The 25,676-nt window shown below is 40.6% G+C and overlaps 1 protein-coding gene across 4 annotated transcripts in view; it reads right to left on the reverse strand.

The window, feature by feature from the left end:
• Window positions 1-25,676, reverse strand: part of SRGAP1 (SLIT-ROBO Rho GTPase activating protein 1) — a 238,795-nt gene that overhangs the window by 41,388 nt on the left and 171,731 nt on the right. For all 4 annotated transcript variants that reach the window (XM_058557730.1, XM_058557729.1, XM_058557731.1 and 1 more), the window contains exons 7-11: window positions 23,168-23,389; window positions 21,465-21,566; window positions 10,620-10,817; window positions 10,004-10,088; window positions 3,544-3,571 (exon numbers count right to left, since the gene is read on the reverse strand). In XM_058557730.1, coding sequence (XP_058413713.1) covers window positions 3,544-3,571; window positions 10,004-10,088; window positions 10,620-10,817; window positions 21,465-21,566; window positions 23,168-23,389 — 635 coding nt within the window. The remainder of the gene's footprint in view (window positions 1-3,543; window positions 3,572-10,003; window positions 10,089-10,619; window positions 10,818-21,464; window positions 21,567-23,167; window positions 23,390-25,676) is intronic.

Consider the following 25,676-nt stretch of genomic DNA (forward strand, 5'->3'; position numbering starts at 1 on the left):
TTGTGTTCCTTCCCCACCCCCATCCATGGGGAAAACGGTCCTTCCCCTTTCCCATTTATTTACTTGTACTTATGTATCAGAAACCGTACAGGCTATTCATTCAGATTGCTCTTTGCCTGTAATTTGTAGTTGATATTGGTTTGCTACTTTGTTTAAAAATAGTAAGCATCACCAAATAGAATTGTGAGCTATTTGGCCAAGTGTTATAAACCAAGGTTTGTGTTATTTGCCTTACAGGTCACACAGAAGACACAACAGATCACAAAAATTAGGGCTCTGATAGATCCCAAAGGAATTAAATATAATACTTTTAGTTACAACATAATTCTTCAATGCAAATAACATCACATTTGTTCAATATCCCTCAAGTATTAGTGGGATTTTATTTTATGCAAAATTAACTATTAATAGATCACAAGTGAAAAAACAGAGTTTGATCTCAATGCTATTTCTGGGAGGCGGGGAGCCTACAGGCTCACACGAATTGTTATTTCTTTAAAACAAACTATCTCATCACCTAAATATTTGTAGAGCACTAGGAGGCACCCATTTATTCTGTTCTGAACTCTCTATCTCCAGTCTGTTTGCTTTGATGGCTAAGCCAGTGTCTCTGACACGTGCACATCTAGTGCACTGTGCACTATATTTAGAAACCCTGCATCATCTTGCTCTGTAATTGGAGACAAGGAGCCTCTTCTGTCCTCTCCCTTTAGAACAAAGAGGCCAGGATGACCTACCCGACTTCTACAACCATGCTGAATGGGGCACACGGAAGAAGAGTCCAAGACCTCTTTCTCTGGACATTCCTACTTCAACTCCTAAATCGGAAGGCTTATATGAGGATGTACCTCACACTTGGAAATTAGGTAAAGCCCTTCATTAAGCTGCAAACTCTCTAGGAAGAATTACCTTTTTGCTTCGTTAAAGTTGAGAAAGGCTAGTTTAGAGGCAGAATCTCAGGAATTTATGTGTGAACCTGACTAGCTTCATAAGCCATTACTGCAGCAGTCACGAGAGGCAGGGGAGCAAACGCGCCGATACAGCATCCCACAGCCCAATCCTCAGTCTCTCCCGGCAGGTGGGCTCGTATCACTAACAGGGGGCACAGCAGAGCACCTGCAGGCCCACGGTGCGGAGAGGCCAAGAGGAGCCTTTGAGAGCATCTAGCAGCAAATATGGAAACTTCTGCCAGGCACCAGTCATCATCTGCCACTGCTGAAATTTCTGGAATCTCTTTTATACACTGAATTCTGTGCCATTCACAGAGGAAAAGATCTGGTGAGTGTAAAAAAACAAAATAACTGCCCACCAGGGAATTTAACCATATGTGCTTTATCCACTCTTTTCATTATTTTAGAAGTGTTTTAAAACGTATTTTTATTCAGGTATGGTGAGGCCAACAGATCAGAAGACACTTGTCATTGAAAAGATAGTTTGTTACTCACAGCTCCCAAAAGGAAGGGGCAGGCCACTCCATGGGGGGGCCACATAGGGAAGCACCAGGGTGGGTCAGGAGGCAGAGGGAGTGAGGGGAAACGTGGGCAAGAGCCTTTGTTGTGGGTCCCGTGGGAAGGAACAGGCAAGGCAGGGTAAGCAGGTTTAGGATGGGCTAGTCTGAGTAATTCTGGTGGGCTCTGGAGCTGTCCCTAGTGGCCTAGTACCCGACTTTTGGGTGATTCGGGAAGGGCAACAGTGGCCCTGGGTGTGAAAGCCTGATAAAGGAGGTGGTGGTGGGTATGGGCTCTGGGTTGGTTGGTTTGTGTACAAAAGGCACACTGGCAAGCAAGTCCTCTCCTGTCTCTAGGAGTTGGCTAACCCTCAGAGGGGCAGTCTCTCCAGGGTCAGCAAGGCCCCAAGATATCAAAGCATCAAACATAGAAACTAGAAAATGTGGTTATTACAACAAAGTCAAACAGAGCTTCATATTGGATGGTAGCTATAAGGGGTAAAAACACAGGCTCATTTTGTTTGGTCACTGATTCGTGGGACAAGCACATCTTGCACTGGATACCTGTTCCTGCCTGACTGACAGATGCACAGGAACCCCTGGCTGGGACTAACGGAGGGACGTCTTTTGAGTCTTCTGTCAAAGGCTTGAAAATTGCCTCTCCTGATGGTTCTAAAGTAGGAGGCGAATGTGAAGATACTAAAGTTGTGAGAGGGACTTGAGATTAAACCAAACCGCCTGAGTGCTTATCAAAATCATTTGCATGGCAGAGGTGGCTCATCTGGCAGACTGGTGTGCGGACGGTTCTGGCTCTACTTTGTGTACATCAGGTGAACAGAGCCAGGGCCATTCAACAACGTCCTGCTTGTGGGCCCACCACAAAACTTCCTGATAATTTGGCTTCGTATGGAGGATGCCCACGTGTTATGAAAGGAAGCACCAGTCAGACTGATGTGAATATCTAGTCTGTTTGGCAATTACAGCTCTCACTGCAAATTAATATATTTGCATATCTTCCTTTTTAAAAAAATCTTGTTTTTGAAGTGCCTTACATTAATTATAATTTAGAAACAACAGGTAAAATGGTTGATAGTGCCAAGAGATACTATATGTGAAAAAAGCTCCATCAGCTGCTATTACTATGCAGAAGTAACAGTCCTCTTCATCACTGCCATAGGGAAGAAAATGCTCAGTATCTTTGTAAAGTTTAGACAAGTCAGTAGCTGTATCTTTCTAGGTGGTTCACGAAGAAGAGGGGCTTCCTTTTGAACAAATTGCCCAGCAGGAACATTATAGAACCTTGAAAATCAACTTGCCAATTACTTAACAGACATGTCACTGTTCTAAATGCCTTTTCTCTCAAAGAGAACTCAACTTCAAAAGTGCAAAGTCTTGCTATGTCAATTAGAATAATTTCTCACTGTTGCACAAATGTTGACATAAAAAAATAAAAGTTGCCACAAACTTTTCCCAACCCAAATCCGAATCTCCTCTAAAAAGGCTTTTCTTTACTCAGCAGTAGCTTCAAGATCCTTCCATGAATGAAAAGAAAAAAAAAAAAAAAAAGTGCAGTATGGTTGTAGGTGTTAAAAGTTAAATTTTTAAAGTGAACCAAACAGGGGTAGAGAGCTCAAATCCCAAGAGTATTCAATATAGGTCTAATTTTTACATGACATAAGGGAAGTAGGAGCAGTTAGTAACTAATCATACTTTCTAGTTGCTAACACAGTAGATATGCACATAACATTGCTTGTTAATTAAATTATTGAATCAAAAGTCTTGTCAGACTATTTCTAGAAACTTAAATGTTTTGGATTAGATAAACCAAACCCATTCAATTTAGGTCTTTTTTTTTTTACTGAGTCTGCTCATTAAAGAGCTTTACAGTTCCACTGGGAAACTCTCAGATCTGCCAGAGCAAATTTGGTTTTGTGAGAACCCCAAACATTTCATGTTACTGTGTTCTGTCAAGCCAAAACTGTCTTCCATGTTCATTAACAAAATATGTTTATTCTTGTAGCATTTAAATGGTTGCTTCTTGTCGAAGAGAAAGGAGAGTGAGACACAAGGTGAGTTATGATAAAATTTTTTCCTACCTTGTAGTCATATATTCAGCTCTATGACCTGCAGGAAAAAAAATGAAAATAAGTAAATTGAATGGAATCAGTGGAATGCATTTGGTAATCTTTTGTATCATCTGTCCCTTATTTTAAGATGTTGAGTTTATAATAACTCACATATTTTATGGTGGAAAACATGAGGATAGCATATAAAGATAGACAAATAATTCAAAGTAAATATTTCATAAAATCTATACATAAAATTTAATAAATTCTATAGATTGGAGAAACATGTTTCACTTGGCAATTTGAGGCAGGGAGTTTTACTTTTTTTAAACCAGACATAGATGCTTGATCTTAACTGTAAGTTTAAGGATGAAATACCAATAAAACATATCCAAGATTCGAATGTTAGTTATCCCTCTGTCTTGTGGGGGAGATGTAGGGGATCAAATAAGGTTGGGAGAACTCAATTCCCCTTAGATGAAATTGGTCTTCTTTTTATAACATGAAATCAGGGAGATAAGTTGCATTTTATAATCAGAAATGACATTTGCAGATATTAAAGTACAAGGACGTTAAATTATGCTATGTTCCACCAACTTGTAAGCTAAGAGCCTTTCACAGAGTTCTCTGTCATTTAAAACACCACATTCTTCTTACACATTCGAGCTTCTTGACTTGTTTTAAATAACAGCTCTGTATTTTTGTAGTGCTCCTACGATATGTGCTCATTTCAAGTTTGAATGTGTCTACCATTGCTTTTGCTCTTTCTTACATGTAGGGTAGAGCAGTGGGAAGGGGTGTGGAGAATGAACCACTCAACTGGGTTGTTTGCAAAATGATGCTATGGTTCTGAAAGAGCTTGAAAAGATAGCTGGCACAGATGGGTCATGTTGTGGCACGGACAGGCGAGCCCAGCCCATCATACCACAATGCAGTGATTCAGACTTATAGGGCAAGGCCAACAGAACTACCGCAGAGAAGGCTGGCTTGTGGTGAATGAACACTTCCAGGCTGCAAAAGAGTCTTTTACTCTATTATCTGCTTTTGAATAACAAGTAACAAAGTATTTGATTAATATCTATTTACTAAATGGGGCAACAGTTAATATCAGAAAATATCTTTCTTAACCCAGACCCAGGCCACTGTAAGTGTCGGTCTACCTATCATTTAAGTATAAATCTCTTCCTTTTGCTGGCCTTCTGCTACTTTGAGGGACATGAAAAAAGAGGTGACACAGAACTCCAGAACAATTTACAGCTATTCATAAGTGGGAGAGAAGATCTACCGGAAAGTGGAGACGGCAGGCGGTGAGCTGAATGTGGCATGTGGTGCCTTATGGGACATCCTTGAGCAGGAAGCTGGCTGTTCAGGGTTAAAGCACAGAGAGAGATAGGGCTGGAGACTTAGATTTAAGAGTTACTACCATTTAGGTTGTGTTGGGGCCTTGGGAGCTGGCTGAGACTCCCCAGGGTGAGTCAGTAGAATGAGTAAAGGGTTGAAGGCAGAGAAACTATGTGGCTTGTGCTGTATGTATTCTATCGTGCTGCATATTTCATTGTAACACAGAAGCATGACATAAAATACATTACTAACAACAATAAACAAAGCCATGATGTCTAACATTTATCAGACACTGTTCTGAGCACTTCCTATATTTTAACTCACAATTTTCACAATGACCTTATGAAGCAGGTACTATTATTATTCTTATTTTACAGAAGAGACTGAGCATACAGAAAGCAGTGACTTGCCTAACGTCATGCTGTTAGGGAGTGTTGGGTCTGGCATTAGGGTCCAGATTTGTTCTAATTCTAGACCTGAGCTCCCAAGTAATATATTGTAAAAATGTAAGTCTTTTTTCCCCCAGCAAATACTCTGAAAGATCCTAGAAGATCCTAGGTATTATGGCTTACACTTCTGTGTGCTCCATATGGCTAAAGCCAAATACAAAATACTGAAGATTTAATAAATATAATAAATTGTTAAATAAATCTAATAAATACCTATAAAATTAAATTGCATAACAGAGGTTGATCATTCAAGTGATCCAATAATTAAGACACTAATGATAATTCCTTAAAAATGAAATGCTTTTTAACTTTGAAATTTTGCTACGTTTGTTAAAATATCTCAACCAAATATTCTCTAGATTTAGAAAAAGATCATATATGAAATGGCTTAAAATCATTTTGCTCCATCCATTCATGGTTAATAGTATGAGATAAAAAATTAAAAACCTAAAAAGATACATTTTGATTAATGAACCAAGAGCAAGCTTTGCAAGAACTATCATTCATAGTATAACCACCATCACCACATCCATTGTTTTTGTCAGCTAATAGTACTGAGAGTGTCTCAACTGATGAATGAGGTTTTATTTTTTAATCAGTTTCATCATTAATAGATCAATAACACACAAGCTTAGAAGAATCTGCTTCCCGGAGAAATGCGAAAGCTTCCAGTGGTCTGAGGATTAGATTTCAATCCCTTTCTTTGGAAGCCTACTTAATTATTAAAAACAACAGACAACTGCCCACCCCCTCCGCCGCCCCCCATACAAGCCATTTGAAAGAAAAAAACGACCGAAGACCCAGGATTAGCTTGTTCTTGGTACAAACACCTACTTTGACTACTCTTACAATTTCACTTGAGAATTAGGAAGTGAACTATTTTTCACACCCAAATGTATTTTATCTCCACGGAGTAAAAGGGAAAACCAAAATATAATTTGGCGGCAATCTGAGCCCCCAAACTAGATAAAACATTTAAAATGTGCACAGCTCAAACTGAACGAAGCACCCCGGATTTGGTCCCTGATGAACGACTGGTAAGGACTCCTGGCGTTACTTTCCAGGCCTTTCTCTTCCTTAAGCCACCAACACCGCAGTGCTTTTCTGCTCACAATCAGCTTCTCTTTTGAAAGTATACTTGCGCTCCTACTCACATGCAGACAATGGATTGAGTGAGGACAACCTATTTAATTCCTGTGTCAGGAACCTCATGCCCAGGGCGTGAAACAATATAACACAGAACTCAGCTTGCAGCATGCAATTTTCTGTGTTTAGCAAAAATTGCACCGATATTTACACCCCTTAACTCCAAATGTGGCACACAAAGAAGCCAGTGTGAACGTTAAGGTTCGTTACCAAAAAAAATTTCCATGCTTCAGTTTTATGGGTGTATACAGCTCACTGACTGTGCTCGATTTAACTTTTCCAATTTAAAATCAAATGACATCACAAAAGGATATAATTGTGTTGCTGAAGGATGAAAAAGATGACGACTTTGGTCTTAACAACTCAGGGTGTGTTTCTCTCTCTTTCAATCGTTTTCAAAGATTTGGGATTCTGAATTTCGACAGTGCCACTTTAAGAGCCCAATCTAGTTGCTTTGCAGTGTTGTAAATCAAAGGACTTACTGGGCCACTGGTAGCCTGCCAAGAGCCAGCAGTAAGACAGGCCAAACACATGTCTGTAGTTACAGTGTCAGCTGGGTCCGATCCACCGCTAAACCCCTGGGTTAGGCTCTATTTGTTTTACTACGAAGGCAGCTTTTGCAGCAGTGAGTCTAGTATATTTCAGAGATGTGATTTCTATATAAAAAGTCAGGACTGCCTCCAAACACACCATTTAATCCTGTGCTACTAACCTTAATTAGCCAAACCCAGACTTGGATTCCTTCATAAGGGCTCACAGTTGGATTATCTCACTGTGGGACAGGCGTCATTAACTCTGCTAGTCCCCCTAGGTGTAAGCCTATTAATGCGAACAGGGCTTGCCTGGAAGGACAGCAGGCTCACAATGGTTGAGCTAAAAGGTGGGGCACGTCCTCCAAGCTTGCCTTTTCTCTGGGCAAAGCTGCCAGGCTCAAGCCCAGGCAGTAACCAACAACTGGTGTTCTGCCCAGTCCACACGTGGGGCAGGGCCAGGGAGCAGAGAGGTCCGAAGCCAGTGGGCAGAGGCTAGTGTGTCTGCTGCCACGGGATGAGAACCACCCAGTTTCTTACGCAGAATAAATTCAGTCCGGTGAAAGCTTGGTACACCTGAACACAGCTGTGTCACCAGGAACCAGAACCCACTGAAAGAAATCCCAAGATAAAGAAATCCTGGCTTAGAGTTCACAAGGTACAATATGGCTTTACACAGGTCAGCAGCTAAAGACGGAATCTGGCGTATGGATTCAGCAAATTGGCTAAAATAGAGCCCTATCCAATAATGGCATGTATAATAATATTAACCATTGGGGCCCTCTCTCCAGGAGACATAAGGGAATCTATGCTGAATGAGCACCATAAATGTTTCAGAATGTGACCCCAAGCGTATTAACACGTGTCTGCATGCAGTGCCAAGAATGAATTCACCCACTGCTTAATTCCCTCCAACTCACAGTTTCTGAAGTGCTGTCTCCAGTCCTGTAGGGAAGGACTCTGCCTGCAAGCATTCACCCCTACTTACGATAATTTATGCTTTGGCATAATGCTTTCTGCATAACGGCATTCATGCTTCTGGCAAATGACCTTGGGGGCACCATTGAAATATCAAGCATTTGCGAAAAATGGAAAAAAGAAAAAAAGACCTTACATGATTCTATGATGGAAAAAAGAGAAAAAAAAGGAAAAAGATTGCTGATATAAGAAAACTATTCAAAGAAAAAACGAGGTTTTTTTTTTTAAGTTCAAACCTCTGTTACAGAAGAGTTGAAAGACCAGCACAGCGAACATTCACATACCCTTCACCTAGATTTCCCAATTGTTAACACTTTGCCATAATGGCTTTATTTCCTTCTCTTTCCTTCTCTCTTTTTTCCTGAACCATTTGAAAGTAAGTCACAGACATTATGACACTCAGCAAGTGTTTCTTAAGAATGTTCTCCCTCATAACCATAATACCATTATCATAGCTAGAAAAATTAACATTAATTCAATGATATCATTCCATATATATTCTATATTTAAATTTCCCCAATTGTCTTTAAAATGCCTTTTATACTTTTTGCTTTTTTTTTTTTTTTTTGTGAGGAAGATCAGCCCCGAGCTAACATCCGTGCCAATCCTCCTCTTTTTGCTGAGGAAGACCGGCTCTAAGCTAACATCTATTGCCAATCCTCCTCCGCTTTTTCCCCAAAGCCCCAGTAGATAGTTGTGTGTCATAGCTGCGCATCCTTCTGGTTGCTGTATGTGGGACGCGGCCTCAGCATGGCCGGAGCAGCGGTGCGTCAGTGCACGTCCGGGATCCAAACCCGGGCCGCCAGGAGTGGGGTGCGCGCACTTAACCGCTAAGCCACCGGGCCAGCCCCGATACTTTTTGCTTTTTGATTCAGAATCTAATGAAAGTTCACACATTGTGTTTGGTTATTTTATTTTTTAAGACACTTTTTAGTAGTTTAAATGTTAACTTGTTTTTCTAAGTGAAACCGGCCTTTTATCTTAGAGCCTGGCATCCTAACTGTAATACATGGATTCTTAGGTCATGATGACCTTTCTCCATGTGGTCATTCCCTGAGAATAATGGATCCTGTGGAGGAAACCAGAAGATAAGGTGATAGAAACACTGATTTATGGGCAAGGAAGGTTCTAGAATGGTAGGAGGCAAGACTTTAGGTCAAGAGCAGCAATCTCTTTTTGGCCTGAGTCACTCACACAACTCAGTCCCTTCATTTCCCACTCCCACCTGTATTCCTTTTCACTTTTTATAACTTTCAGCAGGATCTAGTGTGAATAAAAGATAATTCAAGTTACAGACTATAAGGCACTTAGGACAAGGACTTTGCTTGTATTTATTTTTTTCCTTTTAAATTCATGAAGATGAAAAGAGAAACAGCAACATTTACACAATCCCCTTTGCTTATAATCCCTTTTTTCCCTCAGTTTTCTTGTCTGTAAAGATGGGGAAATTAATAGCGCCCAGTTAAATATACAGCTCCCAACAATGCCTCAGAACAGAGAAAGCCTTCTATCCGTGGCAGCCATTGTTGTTGTTATTACTAGATACAGCAATATACTTAATGTAATTAGATTATTTCTCAACTAAAACCAATGCCCATGGAAAGAAAAAAAAAAAAATCACCCAAACTGGTTTAACTGGTTTTAGACTCCAAAAAGGCATTAGATGGGACAACACATACTGGCCCATGAAAACAAAAGGCTGGGTCTGGGAGGGTGGAGAGTCCAAGAAGGGAAACAAGCCCCCGGGGATCAGCAGGTGGGGGCAGGTGCTGCTCCTCCGGACTCTTCTACTGCTGGGAGCACCGAGCTCTGAAGATTCTTCCTCAGCCCTCCCCACATGTCCCTGTTCTCCAAGGTTAGCACCAAGCTGATGAAGAAAATAGTTCCAGGGAGAATTTGATTGCTACAGATACAGATAAAACCACATCTAAACATACAGTGTTCTCTGTTTCTCAAAACACAAGTCCACGAGTCACACCCTTCGTGGAATATATATGACACAACATATAACCCACGCCATCTTCCCATCTATTTCAAATAACTGACCTTCTCCAAGGGTCCTCTGTAACAAGTCATGTTTGGCTTGAAGTTTTGTGATGAGATTACTACCTTCCAAATATTCTCGGAGTTTCTGCAAAAGGAAAGATTCATTTTTAACCTTTTTTTTTTTTTAATTCAGTGTCAAGGAACTTCCCACACAATATCTAAAATCCAGCCACTTTTATCTTCTAGATCCTAGAACCTTCTACTCAAAGTGTGGTCTGATGCAGACCAGCAGCATCAACCATCACGTGGGAGCCTATTAGTGGTGCAGACTCTCAGGTCCCTCCTTCCTCAGACCTACTGGAATCAAAACCTGCCTGGTGGAATCAGCTTCTCCTGGTGACGTGTTTGCACATTCAAGTTTAAGTGCACTCTGCTTAAGAGTGTTGTGTTTTAGAGGAGTCTGTCAATTTTCCTTGCTAAATTTGTCTGCCTATCTGAGTACCTGAGGAGCTTTTAAAAAAGTACTAATCCTAAATCCTCTCCCAGACCGACTGAATCAGGGGCTCTGAGGGTAGACAGCAGTCCATACTTAATAAAGAAGCCCAGGATTCTGCTGCAACTCCAGAAGCAGAGTCTGGGGCCCCCAGATGAGTGGCTGGGGAAGGAATGGGCGCACCATGAAGTAGAACTGCTCCGTCTCCTGCTGGTTTGCCCTTCTCTTGGCAATGCTGGGCTTGCTCAGGTAGGTTTCCGAGACAGTAGACTTCACAGACTCCGTGGAGCGACTGTGCTGGAAGCATTCAGACACATCGTAGTCCTCGATGGTGACCATGTCTTGTATTGTCTGCAAGGTGGCCTCCGTCGTTTTCTTAACCTGGGAACAGGAACACATTTTTCACGCTAGTATGTTATTTCGTGAATCCCACAAACACTCAGTGAGAATGCACTCTGCCAGGCAGAGACGAAGACACTCAGTCTATTAGACGCTCAGTCTATTAGGGGGGAGGGACAGGTAAACAACCGCCCCATGTCACCAAGACAAGAAGATTTCTTCAAAATTATCCTATGGAGGATATCATCTTATATTTGAGTCCTTATAAATCCCATGTATCACTGGGTACTCTCTCAATTACATTTTTTTGTTTTAAATAGCCTTTTTAACTGAACTAAAACTACACAAAGAAAAATGCACAGACCGTAAGAGTATAGCTTGATGAATTATCAGAAAGTGAGCACACTGACGTGACCACTGCTCAGATCACGAAATACAGCATGTGACGGGTACCCTGTGCTTCTCCCAATCACCACACACTCTGTTCTCCTCAAAGGTGGCCACGACCCTGATTTCTAATCATATATTAGTTTTGCCCCTTTTATACTTTATATAAACGGAATCCTACAGCACGTGTGATTTTTGTCCTGATTCTTTTCTCAACTTTATGTAGTAAGATTTATTCATTTCTTGTGAGTATAGTATTTCATTGCTGAATATTCATTGCAAGAATACATCATAATTCATCCATTTTACTGTTGACAGATGACTTATTTCTAGTTTCGGTCCATTATGAATTCTACTGCTATGAACATATTTTTGTTGGGCCACACATACATGAGTAGAATTGCTGCTTATAGGGTATGCCAGATTGTTTTGCAGAATTATTGTTCTAATTTGTATTCCCACCAGCACAGTAGAAGAATTCCTGTTACTCCACGTCCTCAAGAGTTGGTATTGTCAGCTTTTTAAATTTAAACCATTTTGTTGGATGTGTGGTGGTATCTCACTGTGCTTTTCATATGCATTTCTCTGATGACTGAGATTGGGCACATTATCATATGTTTAAGGCAATTTGGACTTCCTCTCTTGGAAACACTTTGCTTGAATTTCTTGCTCAATTTTCTATTGGATTATGAGTCTTTTTCTTACATAGTTGTAGATATGGATATGAGTCTTCTGTGAATTATATGTGTGCAAATATCTTTTCCCACTCTGTGCTCTGGTTTTTTACTCTTTCTGTAGTGTCTAGATGAACAGTCTCTAATTTTAATGTAATCAACTTACAATCTTTTCCTTTATGATTAGTGCTTTTTGTGTCTTATTTAGGAAATACTTTCCTATCTCATGGTCATAAAGATACTGTTCTATGTTATCTTCTAGGAGCTTTTAAATTTATCTTCCACAATTATCTTCCACATTTAGGTTGTACTCCACCTTCGCTTATCAAAGTCTAATGTAAATTGATAGCTTTACCCTTTCCTCAATGTACAGAGTATAGAACACCTTAACTCAATTTACTTCTGATTTATCTGCCATTTCTGTAACATATTTAAATATTTATTTTTGTTTAAATACAAGACATTAGTTGTTATATACAGTCAGTATTCATTTAACTTTATCCATATATTTATGACATTCTTTGATCTCTATTCCCTATATTTTTAAGAGCACCCTCCCTTGAGAAATTCCTTTTAGTGTCAGTCTGCTGGTGGTAAACTGTTTTTGTTGACTTGAAAATGTCTTTTATTTCACCTTCATTTAGGAAAGATATTTTTCCTGGTTGGTAGTTATTTTCTTTCAACACATTGAAGAAATCACTGTGCTTTCTTGCGGCTTCTTTGTTCCTGTTGTGTGAGAAGTTTGCTGTCAGTCTATCACTACTTTGAATGAACTCTCTTTCTCCAGCTGCTTTTAAAGTTTTCTTCAATTTCACCATGATGTGTGTAGGTAAGGATTCTTAAAAGATATTCTACCTGGAATTTTTTTGGACTTCTTGAATTGTGTGATGTTTATAAGCTCTGATAAATTTTCAGCTTTTAATTTTGCATTTATTTTTATAGACTAAAAATATCTTTACATAAATATCTTTACACTGTCTCTACTTTCTTTTCTATCATCTTTCTCTCTGGGAATTTCATTAGTATGTAAACATCATTGTGTTCTCTATATCTCTTACCCCTCTCTATATCTCTTTTTATTTTCTATCCTTTTGTTTTTCCATGTTGCATTTTGATTATTTTCTTCTGATTTGTCTTCCACTTTCATAATTCACTCTTCAGCTGTGTCTCATCTGATGTTAAAACCATCCACTGATTTATTAACTTAGGTTATTGTATTTTTCAGTTCTAGAATTTCTATGTGGTCCATTTTCAAAACTGTTATTTCACTGTTTATAGGTTATAGCTCCCTGCTGAAATCTAAGGTTGGCTTTCATCTCCTTGAGCACAGTAAGTAGCTCTTTACAGTTTGTTTCTGATAATCCGAATATCTGGAGTCCCTGTGAGCATGACTCTATTATTTGTAATTTCTTCTATCACTCATGCTTTCTCGTCTACTCACGTGCCTAGTTATCTTTGCTGGACATCCTTTGTAGAATTATTTGGGGTCTAGTGAGGTTATCACCCTCCAGAGAGAATGTTTATTTATTTTTCCATGCCATTAGGGGCACTAACAGCTCAGAATCACTGGCTTTTATTTGCATTCAGAACCTTTGATGCTCCTTCTTTTGAGAACACATGGTTCCCTGTGTCAGGGGCTTCAGGCGTGGCCATGCACCTTGTCCTGCACAGCGAAATCTGAAAGAATCAGCTCAATGATTTAGTCCACAATTACAGAAAGTAGAAATATTTTCAATTATCATTTTTTTTTAAAACAACAAAATACTATTTAGGGAGGAAACAATAGCAATCAGTGCTAGTTCAGATGCTTCAAGAGGTCATAGGTCATATGATGGAAAAAATACAAGAAGGAGGCAAAGAAATTTAACAGACTTAGTCATTATTCCTGGGGATATGCACAATGCAAAGGATAGATATTACTGGAAAAAAGCACATTAAAGATCATTAAAAAATCAATATTGTAAGTAGCTACTTTAAGGAAGTCATGATTATATATCTACAGGCTGAATGAAAAGACTCACCATCCTGGAGGTGACGTGGGCAAGGTGGCAAAATAGGAGGTCCCCTGCTCACAGCCCCCCACAGCAACAATGATTTGGCAGCCATCCATGGACAAAAGTGCATTCGTGGGAGCTTTGGTTTCCAGGTAGGAGCTTGCAAAACCTTGGTGGAGCCCAAGACCGAGGAGGATGGATTTAAGAAAGCAGGCTTGTGCCCAGGTGGCAGGCTTGCCAACCATGGTCCCGACTACAGGTGGAAACAGCCCTGTCCCCAAGGTCCTTTTTGGCCTTGGTCCTGCCCACTAGCACCATCCACCAAGGGACCCAGGAGTCATCACGCCCACCTCTGCCTCAGATAATAGGCCCACTGACCTTGGTCCCAGCTGTGGACCCTGGTGCAGCCCATGATGCAGTTCTGGTCCCTCTCAGCCCTGGTCCAGGAGTAGTCCTACCCATCAGGGACCTGCTGGAAGGTACACTTGGCCATGCTCCAGGAGGCAGACCTGCCGACCTTAGTCCATCTGCAGATCTTGAAGTGGTCTGTAACTCTGCTCTGGCCCCTCCCAGCCACAGTCCAGGAGTAGTCCTGCCTACCCAGGGACCCGATGAGAGACATGGCCATCCATGCTTCCAGAAGCAGGTCCGCCAACCTTGGTCTGACTGCAGATCTTGAAGTGGCCCTGTAATCTGGCTCCCGACGAGCCCAGCTAGAGTCTGGGAGCAGTTCTACTTGACAAGGGACCAGGCGGGGGACATGTCCATCTGTGCCCCTGGAGGCAGACCCCCCAATGTTGCTCCAACTTCAGATCTTGAAGCATCCCTGTAACCTGGCTCTGGTCCCTCTCAGCAGCAGTCCAGGAGTGGACCTGCCCGCCCAGAGACCTGGAGGGAGACATGCTCATCTGTGCCCCCTGGAGGCAGGCCTGCAGACCTTGGTCTTGGCTGTGGACCTGAAGGACCCGTGACGCACTTCCAGCTGTGCACAGCTGTGGTCCGAGGCCACTCCTGCCTGCCAGAGACCTGTCCAGTGACGTGGCAGGTGTCATACTCATTCAAGCACCTAGTAACAGATATGCCATCTGTGGACCAGCTGCAGACCCTGAAGTGGACCCTTGTCCCAGCACCAGACTTACTGACCGAGGCCTTGGAGGCAGTACCATCTGCCCAGGGACCAGACAGGATCCATGCTCACCGGAGACCTTGGTAACAGGCCCACAAACTGTGGACCCTACTGTGGACCCAGAGGCCGCCGTGTCATCGTCAACAACACTGTTTTTCTTCTTTTCTCAACTTCCATCTCAGAAGCAAGAGTGTCAGGGTTAAATCTGGAATTATCAGGAGGAATCAAGGATGTGACAGAAAACACCAGAAACGATGGCTGGGATGACATATTATCCCAGAGGATGTTCTCGAAGAAGAATAACACCAGCTTCTGACACACAGAAGCCATGTTAATAAGTCACAAGGGGAAATATAATGAGGCAAATATAAAACAGCTAATATGAAGCTTGTAATGACTCCCCATTAGCAGCAGGCTTGGTAGAAGGAGAGGCCAAAAACGTGACAAGGAATTACAAAAAACCGAAGACTGTACTGCCCTGGAGGAGAGCCCAGGTGGCCTGGACTCTAGATGTGGATCAAACGAATGATGGGGAGAGGAGACTTCTGGGGGCTTCTGCAGACTGGCTCTTTTGCCTTTTTTCTCCTAGGACATTACGATCGTTGGAGAAAGCAAGCAAGTCTTTGTGGATTCATTCTCCAAATTCACTGTGTTAGTTTTCTAGGGGTGCCATAGCAGATTACCACAGGCTGGGGGGCTTAAACAACAGAAGTTCTTGCCTCACAGTTCTGGTGGCTGGAAGGCTGAGATCAAGGTGTTGGCAGGGTTGCTTCCTTCTGAGAGCTGCGAGGGAAGGATCAGTTCCAGGTCTGTCTCCTTGGCTTGTAAATGGACGTCTTTTATGTCTCTTCACACTGTCTTCTCTCTATCTGTTTCGGTGTCCAAATTTCCCCTTTTATAAGGACGCCAGTCACACTGGATTAGGGCCCACTCTAATGACCTCACTCTAACTTGATTACCTCTGTGAAGACTCTATCTTCAAATAGGGCCATATTCTGAAGTACTGGGGGTTAAGACTTCAACATACGGATTTTGGGGGAACACAATTCAACCCCTAACACACACCACATTATTTTATGGCACCTTGCCCCTGGTGCAGGGCTATTCATCCTTTAAGACTTATCACTCCCTCTGTGAAGGTGACCCCCTCCCTGCATTCCCCTCCCCACCTGACTACTCCTTGACACCACTCACCTTGTACGCACTTCAATTACAGCACTGCATCAATTCAGATGTATTAAAAATTAGCAGAAGGAGACCATATACACTCGTACACACACATAGATTGGATTAATGCCATAGTTAATTAGCCAAGGGTACAGAAACTTACCGCCAGCACAGGCCCCAGAAGGCAGGAACCGCAGAGCATCTGGCTATGGTCTTCCCTTTCTCCTGGTGCCTTAACAGGGGGTACAGATGCCAGTGACCCTGTCTGTGCTGGGTAAGTGTTACCAAATCTGGAAAAATAGTCCAATTTTTGCTGCTCCCTCCAAGTTTTTGGGGAGGGGTCATATCACTTTTCCAGAGGAATTCACACGAATAATCTATACACCTACATTTAAGGGGACATTTACAAACATTAGGCTCTCCTGACTTTTTGAACAAAATTCATTCTCAGCAATGATACAACTTAACCCAAAGAAGAAAACATCATTATTGCCCAGGGCTTTCTGAACAACTTCTCTGCTTTGGCCGTGTCTCAGAAAGCCTGTTGTCCTGCAGTCAACACTGACTCTGATTTTATGACCCATCTGGGTGGACCTGATGCTAAGTGTGGTCTGAGGAGCATGATCCCAAATCCATTTCTCACAAGCACCTGCCACACTCTTCAGAGGGTGACGTTTTCCATCTCCAGTGGGAGCCACTTGAGGTCACAGCTTATTCACCTTCCATCTCCAGTCACTAGCACAGTGCCTTCCACACAGCAGATTATCGAGAAAGTTCACTGGATGAACGGTGGAAGCTGACGTCATGCTCCTTTTAAATCCACAGATGCCAAAGAAATGTTCAGCACACACCACCAACCTGGGGTTTCTTTGCTGACAGTCATCTTGAGCTCTACCATTTTCTTCGAGATGCCCTAGCCCATGACTCACTTTTAGACCCTTTCTGGAAACTCTCCTTATTCCCCTTGGTATTCTTCTGAACCAAGGCCCAGCGAGTTAAAGCTTATTGAAACAAAAAATATATACATACTACTTCTAAAAACACACGTTTTCAGCGAAAGATAGTTGACCTTGTTTTCAATTTTGGACAAGATGATGCTCTCAGTTAGGAAATAAGTGCCAGTTTTCTTTTACTTAGGCTTTTACTGTCAACCTCATCAGTAGAAGGTTGCAGGCAAGTAAGAAACAAATAAGTAAAAATGAAGTTAAAAGATCAGAAACAGCAGTTATGATTAAGTAGTAATCAAGCTTCACATTTTATACCTTAACTCTTAAAAGTCTTAAAAGAATTTGACAATTGTCCATAAGGGTTTGATCACTGATTTGCATGACTTAGGATTCAGCTGCAGTCACTGTACTATGAGAAATTTGGGGAGGAGGGAAATGTGATTTTTCTACCCCAGGATTTTTATAGCGAGGTATAACCAAAATCTCTCTTACTTTCCTCAATTACTCATCCCATGAAAATTCTCTTGAATGTTTGCCTAAAATCTTGTTCATTATGCTGAAAATGTCCTGTGTAAGGAATACATTTTTGGTATAGTCTGTGAAATACTCCCTAGTAAACCAATGGTGAAAGATTTTAAGTGGTGTTAGGAAAATTTATATGTTCATTAAACACTGTTGCCACTTAATTGAGAAATTAATTATAGGCTTCTCTCTTTTCCATTCAATTCAGGAGGATAAATCTACCGTAACTTAAGAGAGACCAGTTGTTTTATATGTGAGAAAATTTTACTCATAACACAGAAGTGATACGCTTATGAAAGCTCTACTTTCAGACCAAATATTGGACAAATGGTCTGAAAATGGGGCAAACTGCTTAAGAGTAAGGCTGTCCTTAACTCAAATACCTTTAAAGGCCAAGCAAGGAATGAAAATGAGACGAGTGGGCTGAGTGGGGAGCACGTCAAACAGAAAGCAGATACTCTGTGTCTAAGGGGAGCATCTATTGTTCAGCTCAAGCCAGTTACTGTCCTGCAGAAATGCAGGTCTAGTTTGATCAGACTTTCTAATTTTTTAGAAACTGGAAATCAATATTTTTATCTAAAACTTCCAATTTTTAAATGACAGCAACTAATTTTTAAAAATCAAGCACTGCAGAGCAAAGAAAATCTGCCATGGCCAGATATGGTCTGTGGGCTCTTAGCATGGACACTCCTTTCTAAAAAGGCTTCCTATAGTCTCAAACGGTACCCATTATTTGTAGTTGTTTAAGATTTGAAGAAAAGGTTCATGTTCTACTTAGCTGTACCGTCCACACTTTTGTAAACTTGGATGAAATTCTCTCTCAACTTTAATCTTTTCACTGGGCAGTCATAATTATTTTTAGTTAACTGAACTCTTTCCAGTAAATTTTGGACTTTATGAGTGTGTATATGTTTGTGCAGAGGCAGAGAATGACGCAGAATTATACATGTTTCTTTCCTTGTATATTTTGGTTTGATACCAATGTGTCAATTTTCTGTCCTTCATTCAGTGGAAGATCAGAGGCAAATTCTTTATTTATGGTAGAGAAAAGTGCTGCACAAGACTCCAAATTAGCAAAGATTGCTATGTTGTTCCCAAGTTACGTCTCTTATTTTTTTATGTTATATAAATGACTTGTTATGGTCTGGCTCTCTTGCTAGACAGGCGCTAACTGTGACTTATTCATCCCTGTACTCCCCACACCTGGCAAAATACGTGGAGTGTAGAAGCTGCTCAACAAAGATTTATTGTCCTGAAGAGAACTGGTCCATAGTATCTAAAACTCCTGAAGTTGGCTCTCAAGGCCTCTCGTATATGACTTGAACTTCCCCTTCGGCTCATCCCCAAGGAGAAGCTGGCTGATAGTCACACTGCCCTCTTCTCCAGGCTTGAAATGCAGTGAGACATCTTTTCCTCCTTCAGTACCTACGGAAATCTACTGACTGTCAAAAATCCAATTCAAATCTTTCTTTCATTGGGAATCCCAATCCCAAACAGTGAATTTGTTCCATATCCAACAAATCATAAACCACTAGTCATGCTCACAAGAAACATCAGGATAACCCAATTCATTTGTGTCTATGGTAAGTTTTTTAAAATTAACCCTCAGAAAGCATTGCCTGCCTTTGTCAGCTTATAAGGACACTGTGCTTCTTCACAGTATGCCCAAAGGGGCATCCATCAAGGGTCACAAACTCAAAGTCCCGCAGAGGCCAGACAGGTAACAGAAATGGACGAGTCCAATGTAAGAAAATCTGGAGCTGAACAACCATGGCAAAGAGGAAGTCAAATACCCCAGCTCTCGCCGTCATGGGGCAATGCATGGCCAGAGTCGCCAGACTCCCTGTCTTTAACAGGCCCAAACTGCAGGAGACAAGCAAAACACCTCTGTGGGTTGCCAGCTCTGACCTTGTATATAACACACTTTTTTCCTGGAGTTTAGAGAATGTTTCCAAATAAAACAGCAGGAGGATACGCGTGAAAAAAAATTGGAAGTCACTAGACATACAAACCGTACATCTACCAGAATCCGGTAAACTGCAAGTTTACCGGCAAGTATTTTGCCGGTATTGCAAGTTTTAGGCAAGTATTTTGCGATGCCTCGCCAAAATCCTAAGCTCTAAAACACGTCAAAGAGAGCAACAGCTTTCCTTTGGAAAGGCTCATTTGCGGGACTTCACACAGAGACTGAAGTCTTAATCATACTGGTTGCATCTTGAATACACATGTTTGAATAAGGGGTGGTTTAGCTCTTTTAGGAAGAATGGAAGCCAGAAAGCTACAATGGGTTTTGACCAAACTATAGTGGTCAAGAAGCATATCACTCTTTCTTAACAGAAATAAACACATATTCACATGGCTCAAAACATCTCAGTGGGATTAAAATAAAAGAGGGCACTAAAGTGAATTTTGATAATTTTACCAAGATGAATTATTGTGTTTTCTTCTGTCCCACATTCCTTTGTTTTGGGAATTGTTTGTCTGTAGAAATACACATTCCTGTTGGGGCTGTCAATCAAAGGGCTCCATGAGTGGGCACAATATCTAGGCAGACCATTGAGAGAACCCCATTTCCTGGCTGTATCAGCTGCTCCAGAAGTATGCATGACTTAAGTTAGGCCAATGAAGGATCCTATTTCAGAGATAAGGGCACTGGGATGAGGTGAGACCGGCAACCTGTAGGGACCACGTGGTCCTGACTCTCCCAGCACAGGGGACAAAAACTCCTACAAACACACATGAAGATATCACTTCAAAGTGACAAAAAGAGGGAGAGTCCTGATAATATCATCTGAACACAGAGCCAATCATGCCTGAGGCTATGGCAAACACTGACCAATAAGTAAACTTTCTAACTTGAATAAGTTTGATTTGGGTTCCTGTAAATTACAACTGAAAGCCTTGACTAATACAAGAAACATTTGTGGTTCATATTTTTATTTAAGGAGAACGTGGATCCAATTAAATTAATTTCAGAAACAGGCAGCTGAACTGTACAACTGCTTTCTGGCTCAACATATATTTATAATTTGCATTTTATGTTTTTTTCTTTTTGTGAGGAAGATCAGCCCTGAGCTAACATCCATGCCAATTCTCCTCTTTTTGCTGAGGAAGACCAGCTCTGAGCTAACATCTATTGCCAATCCTCTTCCTTTTTCTCCCCAAAGCCCCAGTAGATAGTTGTATGTCATAGTTACACTTCCTTCTAGTTGCTGTATGTGGGACGTGGCCTCAGCATGGTGGGAGAAACGGTGCGTCAGCGCGCCCAGGATCTGAACCTGGGCCACCAGTAGTGGAGTGCGCGCACTTAACTGCTAAGCCGTGGGGGCCGGCCCCTGCATTTTATGTTCTATCTATTTAAATCCACTAATGTCAGCAAATAAACAGTTTTCTCTTCTCATTCGAGTATTATTTTAAAATAGGATTTTTGTACTAATTATATCAGTGATGCCATGTTCAGGACCAAAAATCTAGAGAATACCAAAAAGCATAAAAAAAATACTAATGTCAAAAGTTAGGATTAAATCAACCTGTCAGTCAAAAGTTGCATTTACACATTATTGTATATTCTTAGATACATACGTTGACTTTGATAATGTATGGGAACTATTTTCAGCATGAATTACAAATTTAAGAATAAAAGGCGTGTTTACGTGCATATGCAGTGAATCCCTGATAAAGTACTCAACTATAGCAGAATACAGAATACCTGCGTTTATCCTCTACAAAGAGTATTTTAGGAACCCCGATTTAGCTGAAAAAGCACGATGAAGAGACTGCATTTAGAATGTCAAACATGCTGAGGTCACGTGACAACGTCTCCCGGTTTACACCAGAATTCGGCTTACTCGTGGGGCACAGAGCATGCTCACCTCCTCGTTCTCGATCTTGAGCGTGGCCAGTCGGGACTGCAGCTGCTGGTACCTGAGCATGAGCTCCGCCTGGACCGGTTGCTGAGCGCTGACCTGACACACCTGATGGGGAATCAGAACCCGCGGTCACACCAGGGCGCCAGCCAGCCAAGCACTGTGGTAAGTTACTAAACCTCAGTTTCCTTATCTGTAAAATAGGGCTAATGAGTTCCTACACCATAGGGCTGTTGTGGGGATGAAATGAGGTAATGTACATAAAGCACTTAGACCTCTGCCTGGCACATAGGAAAAACTCAGAAAATGAGAATAACTATTTTTAGCATCTTTCACCATGGCTTGCCTTGCCAATATTAGCCAAGTCCCCTGATTCACCATGAACTTGAAGAGGCCATTTCTCTTAGGCTTTGGTAGAAAGATATTTTGGCCATGATCTCAATTATGGACAAGATCAAAATTAGAGCCGTTTAATTATATTAAAATTGCACCAGAAACAAACAATTTCTTCTTATCTTCCTTGTTATAGAAATGCTCTTGGCAGATGGGTCGTTCTTTGTATGGAGTCTCCAAAACATCATAGAGATCATTGCTCCCTGGCAGAACTGGCCATATAAAAGGGCAACACACTCACTTTATTAAAATAATAATAATAATAAAAAACTTATTAATCCAATGAAGTCACTTGTCCGTGATATTTTATCATTCTATGTTTAATATATCTATTAACTGAAAAATTAAAACAAAACCCAGTTGGTTTTGAAAATATAACTCTGGGTGGTTTAAGCCACTTGCCTGTCAAATTCATGTGCTATTGGCATAAAAACTGCCTACCATTTCTAATCAAGTAATTCACTCTATCATATCAAGCAAAAATAAAATTGTTAGAAATACAGCAGGCACACACATATATATAAGTCTTAACACTAGGTATTTCAGAAAAAATTATGACATTAAAGAAATCTGCCATGGATATTATAATTACATCTATTTTTAAAAACATACTGTCACCACAATCAGCTAAAATTGAGTTTTTAATCTATGAGTATTGTTTTGCACAGCTAGGACACCAAGTGCTATATAGCATGCTTCATTAATTGGTTCTTCTTGTTTTTCCCTGTCCGCAGACAATAAAATATACGACTGTAACTCATAAACAGTTTAAATGGATTTTTTTTTCCTTGGGTAAAACAGGATAGAAACTAACTTCATATAAAGAACTCAAGATATAATATATCATTTCTGATGCTCATTTTACTAGTTTGGAGACAACTTGAGTCTTAAAATGTTTTGTATTTTTTTCCTCTCTCCCATTTTCCTAGCATTCACCATATTTTTCTTTATGGGGATCTTTAAATCAGGATTACAAGAAGTCTTCAGATTGATTCTATTGGGCCAGCAAAATGTTTTGTTTTAAATTTAAATCTGAATGTCTTGAGGGGGAGGGAGAACTCCCTATCTTGAGACAGTTGAGCGCTACACCCAACAGTTTTCACCTCTATCTGTTTGGCCTCTGTAGGCATCTGAGTGTTTGATCCTTGCTTTATAAGGTGGTAGTGGCTGATCTCAGCATAATACTACACTAAGATCCCATGGAAAGGCAGGAGAGAGAAAACAACTGGAATTCTTACAACTGTTGGGTTACAGCAGGTGAAGAGTAACATAAGTGAAGAGGTAATTCATTAGTTTTAAAATAATCAATTACTGACCTCATCACCCATGTGAGACTGAAACTCAAACTTCATTGGTGGACAGAACGCAGCTGGGTACATCTCCATGAATCTCTGCTTATCACTCCTGGGCTCCAAGTTGTCAACGGCGTTCTCAATGATGTCTAAGCCTTCGTGTCTGGAGGTTTCAAGGTTATACTCTGCAGACAGGTATGTTCTTAGGGCTCTGTTCAGACTTGCATGGTAGCCAAGATCACAGCACTTAAACAATAAAAGAACATCATATACAAAAATTAACTCAAAATGGATCAAAGACCTAAATGTGACAGCTATAAATTCTTAGAAAAAACATAGGTGTAAACCTTCATGACCTTGCATTAGGCACTGGTTTCTTGAACATGGCGTCAAAAACACAAGCAACAAAAGAAAAAATAAATTGGATTTTATCAAATTTGAAGACTTTTGTGCTTCAAAGGGCACTATCAAGTAAAAAGATAACCCACAGAATGGGAAAATTTTTTGCAAATCATATTACCAATAAGGAATTTGTATCTAGAATATATATAAAGAACTCTTACAATTCAATAATAAAAAGACAAATAGCCCAATTAAAAAGTGGGCAATGGGTCTGAAAAGACATTTCTCAAAAGAAGATACACAGGGGCCGGCCCCATGACATAGTGCTTAAAGTTCGGTGCTTTGACAGCCTGGGTTTGCAGGCTTAGATCCCACTGTACCACTTGTCAGCCATGCTGTGGCGGTGACCCACAGACAAAATAGAGACAGATTGGCACGGATGTTAGCTCAGGGCTAATCTTCCTCAAACAAAAAAAAGAGGAGGATTGGTAACAAATGTTAGCTCAGGGCCAGTCTTCCTCAGCAAAAAAAAAAAAAAGAAAAAGAAAAAGAAGATATACAAATGGTCCACAAGCATATGAAAAGATGCTCAACATCATTAGTCATCAGGGAAATGCAAATCAAAGTTGCAATGAGATACTACTTCTACTATGGCTAGGACGGTAGCACGGCTGGGATGGCTATAATCACACAGCCATAGATATAACACGTGTTGGGGAGGATGTGGAGAAACTGGAACCCTCACACACTGCTGATGGGAATGTAAAATGTTGCAATCACTTTGGAAAAGTCTGGCAATTTGTCAAAAGGCTAAACACAGACTTAATATATGACTTGGCAATTCCATTCCTGGGTATATATACAAGAGAAATAAAAACATATTTTCACACAAAGACTTGTATGTGAATGTTTATAGCAGCATTATTCCTAATAGCTGAAAAGAGGAAACAACCTAAATGTCCATTAACTAATGAACAGATAAACAAAATGAAATGTTATTCAGCCATAAAAAGGAATGAAGTATTGACACATGCTACAACATGGATCAACTGTAAAACATGCTAAGTCAAAGAAGCCAGTCACAAGAGACCAAACATTGTATGATTCCATTTATATGAAGTGTCCAGAATAGGCAAATCTATAGAGACAGAAGGTAGATTAGTGGTTGCCTAGGGCTGGGGGATGGAGGAATTGGGGAGTGATGGTTAAGGAGTGCAGGATTTCTTTTTGGAGTAATGAAAATGTTCTAAAATTGATTGTGGTGATGGATACACAACTCTGTGAATATTCTAAAAGCTAATTGTAGACTTTTAACGACTGAACTGTATGGTATGTAAATAATATCTAAATAAAGCTGTTAAAAAAATAAAAGCAAAATCAAATACTGAAAGAAAATAATGAAAAAATAGCATTCATGGGCCGGCCCAGTCCCATAGCGATTAAGTTTGCGCATTCCACTTTGGCGGCCTGGGGTTTGCCGGTTCAGATCCTGGGCGTGGACATACTCACGGCTCACCAAGCCATGCTGAGGCAGCATCCCACATAGAAGAGCTACAACTCTACAACTATGTACTGGGGCTTTGGAAGAAAAAGAAAAAGAGGAAGATTGGCAACAGACGATAGTGCAGGGTCAATCTTCCTCAAAGAAAAGAAAAAATAGCATTCAAGTTCGTTCATGCATACTGAGGTTGATATAACGACTTATTGAACTCCCTCTAGGATGCAATATTTTCTAATATTTCGGATTTGCATAATTTAGTGAAGACTCAATAATAACCTGTACTCTAACAGAAGTGAGAAGAAGAGGCTTGAATCTGCCAAAATAGTCCAGGAATGCCTTCTTTCTTATCGCTGGAATAAAATTCTTAAATAAGAAATGATTGCCAAAGTCCTTTTATTGCAGATAGAATTTTGTTTAGTATTCCTAGGACTAAAAGGACTTTGGGATTCTCGAATGTTCACTACCTTTAATTTGTATTTCTATTTATTTTTTCATGTTGCATTTTAAGAAAAAATATTTTAAAGTAGAATATAACTCTGGATATTGATCAGTTATAAATTATTGACAGAATTTTAAATTTGTACATAAAAGCAATATAAATCTCTTAAAGGAGAAACAAGAGGTTTTAAAGGTACCAAACCAGGTCATCTCTATACGACCTGATGAAGCTCAATCAATTCAGTTTGATTC

The sequence above is a fragment of the Diceros bicornis genome, chromosome 17 (genome assembly GCF_020826845.1).
Source record: "Diceros bicornis minor isolate mBicDic1 chromosome 17, mDicBic1.mat.cur, whole genome shotgun sequence".
NCBI lineage: Eukaryota > Metazoa > Chordata > Mammalia > Perissodactyla > Rhinocerotidae > Diceros > Diceros bicornis.